Source organism: Carya illinoinensis, chromosome 12, assembly GCF_018687715.1.
Source record: "Carya illinoinensis cultivar Pawnee chromosome 12, C.illinoinensisPawnee_v1, whole genome shotgun sequence".
Classification (NCBI taxonomy): domain Eukaryota; kingdom Viridiplantae; phylum Streptophyta; class Magnoliopsida; order Fagales; family Juglandaceae; genus Carya; species Carya illinoinensis.
The window spans coordinates 10,102,748-10,113,178 of NC_056763.1; the positions used below are offsets into that span (position 1 = coordinate 10,102,748).

Sequence of the window (10,431 nt, forward strand, 5' to 3'; positions counted from 1 at the left end):
AGCACTTACGGAGATGAGATAATGAGATTTAGTTGATCCTCCAAAGACACATACGAGATCACAAAACTCCATCAAGCTAAATTTCAAGGGTGGTGATAGGCATTTATTACTTACAAAGGATTTAAAATTTTTTATTTTTCTTATTGTTTTCTTTTAAGTATTTTTTTAACATCCTTAATCACTAAGAAAAAATTAAAAAAATATATGATTTTATTAATAATCACTTTCTTAATCATTAAGTAAAAAAAAAAAAATTAAATACAAAAAGAGTAGTAAATAAGTAGTAGGATGGTTGTAACTTTATTATTTTACAAATTTCAATATGGCTATGTGATTTGAGTTTTGCTACATACAAGTACAGTCGCGCACTAATCTATGTATCAATACTGATTTATTCATACTTAAAATTTAAATTAACATTGTTTTCAATAAAATCTACTTTTTGACCAATCACATCACATTGGTGCACAGATTAGTACACAATTATGCTTGCAACTATATTTTTTTATATGATTTTGACCAGAATACCATCTTTGCCTGGACACATGGAAGCCTGCCAGACGATCTGAGTGCAGGGGAAGCGTCGGCATAAATACTCGTCTTAGAAGGCAACTCGCTTGATGTCATCACAGCAACCCATAACCCACATTATCACATCAGACTAGAGACTCTCTCCCATTTTTAAGGATATCGTATGACTCAAAAGACATTATGTCGCCAAGATTTACAGAAGTGTCAATTCCACTCAAGTTCGCAAAATGGGCTGCCTCCAACTTCATGTGTGGAAGCATTCCCATACCCTGTCCCACCCTCCATTTTTCAACCCCAAAAGTATTTTTTTAACTCACTTGAATATAGGCTATTTCTCTCTTGTATTCAATTTACTCAAAAAATCCCAAAGTTCTGGAGCCTTGGCAGGTCAACTCAATCATATGCTGCTTCATATCCTACTTTTCTTCTATTTCATATAATAGGACAGCTCAAAGGACAGAATTGAATTATCAACCTTCCAGAGACAAATGTGGCTTTACATGGAGACGACTTCAAATGGTGGCATTGAGTAATATGTAATGACCCAAGAAAAACTCAAGTCATATCAAGATCTATACTCTAAACGTTAGTTAATATTACAATTGGAGCTCTTTGGAATTATTATAAAGAGAAAATATTTCCTTTTCACATGCACTATGGGATTTGTTTGTCCTAATATACTGCCTCCCTCTGTAAACTCAGTCAAGTAAGGTGGTGCCTTGTGGGTGTGGATATAAAAGGTGAAAGCGCAGGACAAGGGCAATCTTAGTTGTGTGAAATCTAGCAATCTGTCTTCCGCCATTTTCTTTTGCTTCAGTCATATCTGCGGCATGGTTATTGTGGTAATGAAGGCTAATTGGCTGCTGGGTTGCCCGTAAACCACAGCCTTCAGTCATTTTTGCCCATAAAGACGCGCATCCACAAACACAAAGGAAATAAATCTCCTTGTAGTTGGCTCATAAGTTTAAGTTGCTTGAGTTGCAATCAAAGTACTGGAACTTATATTTCTTACTCTCTTTTTGGTGCATGGTGATAGCAAGGGCGTGTTTTCTAATTGAGTAATAATACATCTACAACTATTTTACAACCCATTTCATAATCAACCAATGCAATCCTGCCACTTCAGTACCAAAAAGAGTTGTAAAAAAGATATAAGTTTGATTAGTTTTCTTAGATCAATGTACATGGTCAAATTGGATGAAAGAAACAAAAACAAGAAAAAAAAGAAAGAAAACACAGACAGCTTAATTGAATTTGAAGATATAAGAAGGAAATTAAATAACACGGTGTCTAAATTCCGATCTTCTTTTTTGTACCTCGTTGAAGGCTGAAGCCACCCTGCAATTCTGGTCTCCCTATGTCCTTTATTTCACCCCTGTTTTCCCTTTAAGCAGCCAAAAACCGATTTCGCATATGCACATTATTTGCTTGAAATGATGTGTAGACAGTTTTCATAGTGTAATTTATGGAAGTTCTTCGATAGTCCTTAAACTGACGTAACATCATTGTCTTCCTCTTCGTATTCAACCGACGAATACTGCCTACCTTTCTGATCTATCCAAGAATCCGTTTTACAGTTCTTGAAGAACATGCAATTCAAAATGGTATCAAGAACAATGATAGTTGAATACAAGTACACGATGCACATCCCCTCCAAAGCAATGAAAGACCCTATCTTTTCAGCAAAATGGTAAGCTCTCACAACCCTGTAATGGAACAAGGCTTCAACAGCTGCCAGGGCCATATTGAGAGGCAATGCCAGGGACAGCGCCGTTGAAGTTCTTCCTTTCATGAAAATGCAAGCCTTGAGGATTGCCATCCAACCCCAACATCGTTCCATCCCGGACACAACCAATGCCAAGTTGCATACAACGAGTGTGTTGGCAAGAACTATGGAATAGAGCACAGCTCCAACGGCTGACAATAAGAGGAGGCAGTTGGGAGAAGAGAAGCCGAATCCTTCCACACAAATGAAAGCAAAGAAAAGGAGAGCGAAGACAGTTGCATTGGCGGAGAGGATCAAGAATGAGTTGCATATATGGGTGAGAAGGAGTGGACTGTAAAGGTTTAGTACTGAAGAAAAGGAAGGTGTCAATGCTGGTTTGTTTTGTTTGAGAGCTTGAATTATAGTCGCTTTTGTGATGAGGAGGAAGGTGAGGGTGAAAGGAAGTGCAAAGATGGAGGAAAAGATTGTTTGAGAAAGCTTAACGTTAAGAAGGCTGAAGAATTCTGAAGAGGGAGGAAAGCCTGCAGCATAAAAGAGAACTCTCAGGCGGTTGTATATGGTTGGTATGAGGGATGAAGAAGACGGGGAAAAGGCTTGCGAGAGGAGAACTGAAGCGGAGAAGGGAAAGGCAAGGAGCGCAGCGGTTGAGGTGAAGTATTGGTAACTTTGAAGGAAAGTGTGGACTGATTTTCTGATAATCTTGCTTGTTTCTGCCATAGGAAATGCTGGTGTATGATATTCCATTGAGAAGAATAGGAGGATGATGAATTGGGTGTGTCTGCAATGGGCTGTATATTAGAGCAATTTGTAAGGCATATTGGTGTTTCCTCCTCTTTTCCAATCTTTATTTTAATGGCCTTGTCACAATGTTAGGTTAGCAGTTAGGGTTGGTACTTTTGGATTAGCCAACAACTAAAGACACCCATTGGGAGTTTGGAGCTGTTTGGGCATTGTTTTTACCAATGAGTGTTTGGACTCATTGGGAGTTTGTCTTTGTGATCTTCACATTCCTACATAATATTAGTTGGCTCAAGGTGCATGAAAAAAGGAAAAAGAAAGTCTTTATCTTGCTGATGCAAAGTGTGTTTCCTATGGATTGCTTATGAGACACATTATTTTCTTAACCATTTTGCGTGAGGTGCCTTCTTTCCGAGTGTTCATAATATATGGCTCAATCACGGGAAATTATAGATTTTTCATGTGAGTTCTCGTCCCTTAAGAAAGAAGCATGATTTTTAAAAAGATTTATGTAGATATAGGCAATTTTATCTTTAAAATTTTTTAAAATTATTAAAATATCCCTCTTAAAATAATGGTTTTTCTCATTTAATAAATAGCCTGCACATGCAGTCCCCAAGTGGAGATTGCAAATAGAATTTCTCTTTTGTTTGCCTCAATGTCAATATAATCAAGATATGCTAAATACAGTCATGAGTTATGTAAGCGTCACGCACTCCTTCTGAAAAATAGTGGAATCTATTATTAAAAAATTATTATTTTTTTGGTTCTATATTTACTCATTTTTTTAAAAAAGAGTGCACAATACTTGTGCATTCTATGACTGCAAATATCATTTATCAAGAAATAAATATTATTTTCTTCTTGAATTTATAAGAATTTAGTACCTTCTAATCATCATGTATTATTATTGATTTGTTTGGCACTTGATACTTTGTCATGCTTGAAAGTGAATTTACAATTATTAAACATAAGAAAGAAAAAAGAAACAAATGATACAGATCTTAATTAGGAATTATGGAGAACAATATGGACAAATAAGTCAAATACTTTTTTTTTTTTATCAATCACCAAGAGATAAGACATAATTCAAATTGTAAAATATTTAAATTAATGTTATAAACTGATTTGTATGACTATCTTTAGCCATCAATTATGACTTAAACTATACATAAACCCATTTGTACCCTTATATATATGGGTATCATTCACTTGTATATGTTCAAGTTTTACATTGAATAACAACGCTTTCTTTTGCAATATCATTTCTCTTTTAGTTTCATAACAATTAAACAATTATTTACATCAATTGAAAAATCCAAACCTTAATCTTTGGTCAAGAGCCGAGCCAAGCTGATTAAAAACGAGAATGTAGTGGGTCGATTAGGGAGGTACAACAACAAAGATGATGAGGTATAATGCAGTGGGTATGAAGACTTAAAAACATGGCATTTCCTCCTTTCTTTGTTTGGGAAGGAATCTAAATAATAATAATAATAATAAATAAAGGATATTCAATAGGTAAAGTGTCACGTTGTACATTTGGTGACCTCCTAACTGAAAATAATTAAATCCGAATACAGCAGAAGAAATTGAAATCTTAAAAGGGAGTTGGAGTTACATAGAGATATCTTTGTGAGATATCAAAGTACTAAATAATGCTGCGTGGTTTTGTGGTAATATATAATACTGTGGGTGAGTATAGCTCTCCATCTACTTTCTCTTCCTACTTTCTTTTCAATCATCTCTAGCTTTTGTTGCTGAGTCGCCCCCAACTGAGGCTTCTAACAGTTGCATGAAAGGTAATTTGAGCTTTATACAAATTATATTCGAAGGTGTTTACATTATACATCATTTGTGTGATATAATTTTTTTTAAGGGAATATGTTATCATTCATTCGTCAAAAGCTTATATTTATAACTGGATACATTCTGAGATGTCCACATATTAAACATGACATTATAAACCAAAATAATAAATTTAGAGCTCTATCAGTACACTATTTCTTTTTGTGATTGGTTTGGTCTTTACTATTACTGATACTCTGTATAGACAAATATCCAAGAGACAACACTCTCTGCTTAAACGAAGACTCAACCGTACCCTTCATAGAGTAAGATGACTCAATCTCTCCAGACAAACGTTCGAGAGATGAACTCTTTTTTCTATTTTAATTAATAATAAGGAAACCAAAAGGGAAAGTAATAAGATAGATGCGAAAAAAGACGTATTATAGTTTGAACCAACTCTAGTATATTTCAGAATCCGTGACGGCCTGTGAAGGTAATACGCTTATCTCTTTTCAAGCACAAATGCCACATCTGAAATGTCTGGTGGTGGCAAGTCTGTTGATCTGGCACGTGTGTCGAGAAAAGTTGTCGGAAGAGGTGGCGCGTGAGGACCACCCATAGATGTGGGTGGTATGTGAGAATCATGCGCGGTGGCAGTGATTTTCGCAAAACCACCACTTTCCTCGAATGATTTTCGACTTGTGAATCTGCTTATGTGGTGTGTGTCTCTTGAGAGTCGTCGGAAAGCTGTGGATCTGTCTTTTTTGATCTTGAAGAACGCAAAATAAAACTAAGAAAAAAAAACTTTGATGGACAAGATGGATGAATGGAAGGAGGGAAGGAAATGGAGGAGGAGGAGGAAGCCGAGACTTTCTCCCCCTTTGGTGAAAATAAGATCTGGAGCCTTTGATTTTTTAAGAGAGAGAGAGAGAGAGAGAGAGAGAGAGAGAGAGAGAGAGAGAGAGAGAGAGAGAGAGAGAGGGGGGGAAGAAGGTCGTGATATAATTTGATTTGTAAGATATATTTTCAAATTTAAATCTTACAAATGAAATTATGTCATGTGAATGATGTATAATGTAAAGGTCTTCAAATAACACTACTATTTAAGAATTCTATTTGTTATTAACTCTTTTCTTTGTCAATTTTGAAGGCAAATATAAAATGAGATTCCCATCCAACCCCGACATCGTGAAGAATCAGATAAATAGAGAGAATTAGGCAAAAAGAGGGTGTGAAGGACCCATCTGCTGAACAATAAGAGACAAAGAAAGGTAGACAGATGATAGAAAATAAAATAGACAACTAAAGAGCATCATTTATTCATTAACAATGACGAATAATACTAAATTTGAGAAAATGCAATTTCTAAAGTAATAATTTAAACTAATACATGTAATATCTTACATCCATTTTTTTTAACATCCAAAGTTCAATTCTTGACTTTTAAGATGGATAAAAATACGTATTTTGTAGTGTATTAAATTGAATATCAGAAATAGCCAAGAACATGATGGCCTGATGACATATGGTCTAATTTTTCAAATGGAATATCTGAGTTCGAACCGCTACACCCTTTTAAAAAAATAGGGAAAATGGAATATCAAAGCAAATGAATAAAAATCTCACGTTATTTGAAAGGCTTTTATAATGTAATATTGATAATTTAGTAGTAGGCATAGCTGAGGTCGCTGGTTTAGGCCCCATTAGATTTAATTTTTAAATCCAAAAATAATAAACATAATTATGTATGTCGGTGTACCATAACTCCCATTATATACGCAACAATTATTGGCCGTTGGATTGCTGTTGGAATGGTTAATGAGAAATCAGCTGTTTCAATTTATATTATGCTGTTTGAAACTCCACTCAATTCACATTACTGATGTAACAAACATGCGTTAATTGGGAAAAAGAAAGAAATTAGAAAATAAACGTAACAAACATGCATTAATTGAAAAAAAAAAAGAAATTAGAAAATAAACCCTAACCATCATACATATCTGCCAATAAGTGGAAGTCATTCTAATCTAAGCAACCGAAACTTTATTTGATTTGTTGTTTTTTCATACTAAGATCCGTTATGATTTTCTGACATGCTATATGTTGGGTGATCATATATCTCTTTCGACCCTAAAAACTGGCTCAAGAGGTGAGACTTTCACTCCGCATACTGTTGGGCTGAGAGTCGAGACTTTTGGTAAATTTAGACTCTGATACCAATGTTGGGTTGTCATAGAGTTCTCTCAATCTCAAAAATTAGTTCAAAATATGAGATTTTTCTTCACACTTATAAATTGACCACCATACCATTTCATAATTGATATGGCACAACTCCAACAATCTCTCCATCACACATTGGGCCCTAGGTTGAAGTAGCAACAACCTATTTTTCTTGCGAACTATTGGACTGATACTGTTTGTAAACCTGGACTCTGATACTAGTGTTGGGTAGTGTCAAGTCTTTTCAATCCCCAAAACTAGATTGACGAGTGAGCCTTTTTTTATACTTATAAACTAACCACCAGCTATTTCTACAATCGATGTGGAATAATCACAACACTATATGTTCCAGAGAACTATACACACATTTTCCTTTGAATTTAAATACATTAAAAGTCCACATTTAATAAATGTTTTAGATCGTAAAATTGTAGAGAATTTAGGCCTAATTTAGTTTCACAAGCCTTTTAAACATCTTATCCAATTTCATCTCATCTCAATATCAACATCATTCAAACACAAATATTTTTTTAATTTCAAATTTTTATATTTTTAACTTTTTCATCTAATAATAACATGATTATTACAACATTCTCAAACTTCCTAACAAAACACAAAAATAATTTTAAATTTAAAATCCTAAAACGAAAATAATATTAAAAAATTATATTTTAAACCTTTTTTAACTTTATAATTTTTAAAATTTTTTTCTCTAAACTTCTCCAAAATCTCATAAATTTTTTTAGTCAAATCATTTCACTACTATTTATAAATGATTTTACTATTAATAATTTTTTCATCTCATTTGTATAACCAAATCTCATCTCATCTGTATAACCAACGAGACCTTAATCTATATATTTTCCTTCACATTATGATGAATCAGAATCCGAGCTCAATCATTAGGTAAGCACATATGTCATCTAAAATCTGCACAAAGCACCTTCCCTGTTATGCATGACAACGGAATGGGCCTGGTTATGTAATCGCTTGTAAATATCACATCAACTCGGTAAGAAGGGTATAAAACCTTTATGTCATTATATAAACAATTGATGGCAGTTCCCTAAAAGACGAATAGGATTAAAAGAAAGATCCTCTCAACATCATCTAAGGCTTGTTTGGAAGAAGTTTTCATTTTAAAATTCTCATCTCATCTCATCTCTTTTTCAAGCATCACTAAAACACAAATACTTTTTTTTGATAGGTAAAAGTAAATATTATTTAAAAAGAGGCATAGCCTGAGTACACTAGAGGTATACAAAGATCAAGCCAGGTTACAACTAAGAACTAGTAAGGGTTACAAGCAAAGAATGGAGATCATCTGTATTACAAATAATGGCCAAAGCCCAGGAAAGCAGAGTATAGTAAAAGAAACGTTTCAGTTCAGCCATAGAGAGCTCCATATCTTCGAAACACCTCTTGTTTCTCTCCAACCACACACACCACATAATGCAGTGAGGTATCATTTTCCATACAGCAGCGATTTGAGCATTTTCCCGTATACCTTTCCAACAGCACATAAGATCCCTAACACTTCTAGGCATGACCCATGCCACCCCTACCCTACTAAAAACATCATGCCATAAGCTTCGAGCTACTTCACAGTGTAATAAGAGATGATCAACAGATTCCCCATCACACTTACACATATAACACCAATCTGAAATAATGAACCCACGTTTTCTCAAATTATCCGAGGTAAGAATCCGCCCAATAGATGCTGTCCAGACAAAGAAAGCAATTTTGGAAGGTACCTTGCACTTCCAAATAGCTTTCCAAGGATAGCTATGACCATGGTGTAGGCCCAAGAGGGTAAAAGGACCTCACCGAGAATTTTTTATTACCACTTGGTTTCCACACCAGCCTATCCCTCATTACATTTCCAAAAGATGTAGCATATAGAGAGTCAAAAAAACCAGATAACATGTCCAGCTCCCAATCTTGAGCCGCTCTTGAAAAAATCACATTCCAATGAATATCAGCATTAGAGCGTGTCAATAAATCAGCCACAGCAGCCTCCTTGTTGCATGCGATTTGGTAAAGCATAGGAAACGCCTGCTTAAGAGCCATGTCCCCGCACCAAACATCATGCCAAAATGAAACATTGTTGCCGCTGCCAATTATAAATCTGAAAAAATGAGAAAATCTGTCCTAGCCAGCTCTTATGTTTTTCCACAAGCCCACTCCATGTGCTCCCTTGACTTCGTTAGAGCACCACCCCCCCCTTAGGCTCCCATACTTAGCCTCTATCACTTCTCTCCACAAGCCCTCTCCTTCACTATGATACCTCCATAACCATTTCCCCAATAGTGCTTTGTTGAATACCCTTACATTACGCACTCCCAAACCCCCCCATTGAATTGGAGAACAAACTTTATCCCAACCCACAAGGTGGATTCTAGCTTTGTTCCCCATACCTCCCCAAAGAAAATTGCGAAAGGTTTTTTCGATGCGAGAAGCAACACTTGCGGGTATCGGAAATAAGGAAAGAAAATACGTGGGGAGGTTAGATAGTGTACTCTTAATAAGAGTCCATTTACCACCCTTGGATAGGTATAACCGTTTCCATCTAGCCAGTCTTCTTTCAATTTTTTCTATCACTCCATCCCAAATAGACTTAGTCTTGAATGCTGCCCCCAATGGAAGGCCAAGGTATTGCAAAGGCAAAGAAGAAATCTGACAGCCCAATATAGAAGCCAAGTCTTGAATATTGTTCACACTACCCACAGGGACCATTTCAGACTTTGAAAGGTTTACCTTCAGACCTGAAACCGCTTCAAAGCACAGCAAAACAGCTCTCAAATACTGCATATGAACACTGTCAGGCTCACAAAACAGCAGTGTATCATCAGCAAATAAAAGGTGAGAGATGGAAAGCCCTCCCACCGAGAAACCAGCAATAAAACCTCCACTAACCGCTGCACTCAACATGCGACTCAAAGCATCCATAACAAAAACAAACAGTAGAGGGGATAGGGGATCCCCTTGTCTTAATTCCCTGGAGCTGGTAAAGAATCCCTCCGGTGTTCCATTCACCAACACCGAATAGCGGACCGTAGATATTCAATGTCGAATCCAAGATAACCATCTCTCCCCAAAACCACATCTCGCAAGTAAGTAGCACAAAAAATCCCAATTTACATGGTCATAGGCCTTCTCCATGTCCAGCTTACACAAGAGACCTGGTTTACCCTCCTTGAGTCTACAATCCAAACATTCATTGGCAATTAAAACTGAATCTAGAGTTTGTCTCCCCTTTACAAATGCGTTTTGGGGTTTTGTTATAATATTATTCAAAACCTTGCTCATGCGATTGGCCAACACCTTTGCAATAATCTTGTATAAACCATTAATGAGGCTAATCGGTCTAAAGTCTTTCATCTCCCTTGCCCCAACTTTCTTAGGGATTAGAGCAATAAAGG

General features: G+C 35.9%; 2 protein-coding genes across 2 annotated transcripts; both read right to left on the bottom strand.

The window, feature by feature from the left end:
• Positions 1–2,017: 2,017 nt before the first annotated feature.
• On the bottom strand, positions 2,018–3,001 carry LOC122289241. Its single transcript, XM_043096218.1, has one exon. It carries the CDS (start codon positions 2,999–3,001, stop codon positions 2,018–2,020), a length of 984 nt encoding a protein of 327 aa, XP_042952152.1.
• Positions 3,002–8,289: 5,288 nt separating this feature from the next.
• On the bottom strand, positions 8,290–9,958 carry LOC122289242. The gene is made up of 3 exons (XM_043096219.1): positions 9,507–9,958; positions 8,854–9,137; positions 8,290–8,729 (listed from the first exon to the last, which is right to left on the bottom strand). The coding sequence occupies exons 1-3, from the start codon at positions 9,956–9,958 to the stop codon at positions 8,290–8,292; spliced, it is 1,176 nt and encodes a 391-aa protein (XP_042952153.1).
• Between the last annotated feature and the right edge of the window lie 473 nt (positions 9,959–10,431).

What these genes read in the sequence shown, in the direction of transcription:
- LOC122289241 (XM_043096218.1), bottom strand. Translation starts at nt 3,001, where the DNA reads ATGGAATATCATACACCAGCATTTCCTATGGCAGAAACAAGCAAGATT.
- LOC122289242 (XM_043096219.1), bottom strand. Translation starts at nt 9,958, where the DNA reads ATGGATGCTTTGAGTCGCATGTTGAGTGCAGCGGTTAGTGGAGGTTTT. An exon ending in ACACTATCTAACCTCCCCAC is followed by an intron (nt 9,138 to 9,506) that starts GTATTTTCTTTC and finishes TCATTTTTTCAG; the next exon opens with ATTTATAATTGGCAGCGGCA. An exon ending in GCTGGTGTGGAAACCAAGTG is followed by an intron (nt 8,730 to 8,853) that starts GTAATAAAAAAT and finishes TTGTCTGGACAG; the next exon opens with CATCTATTGGGCGGATTCTT.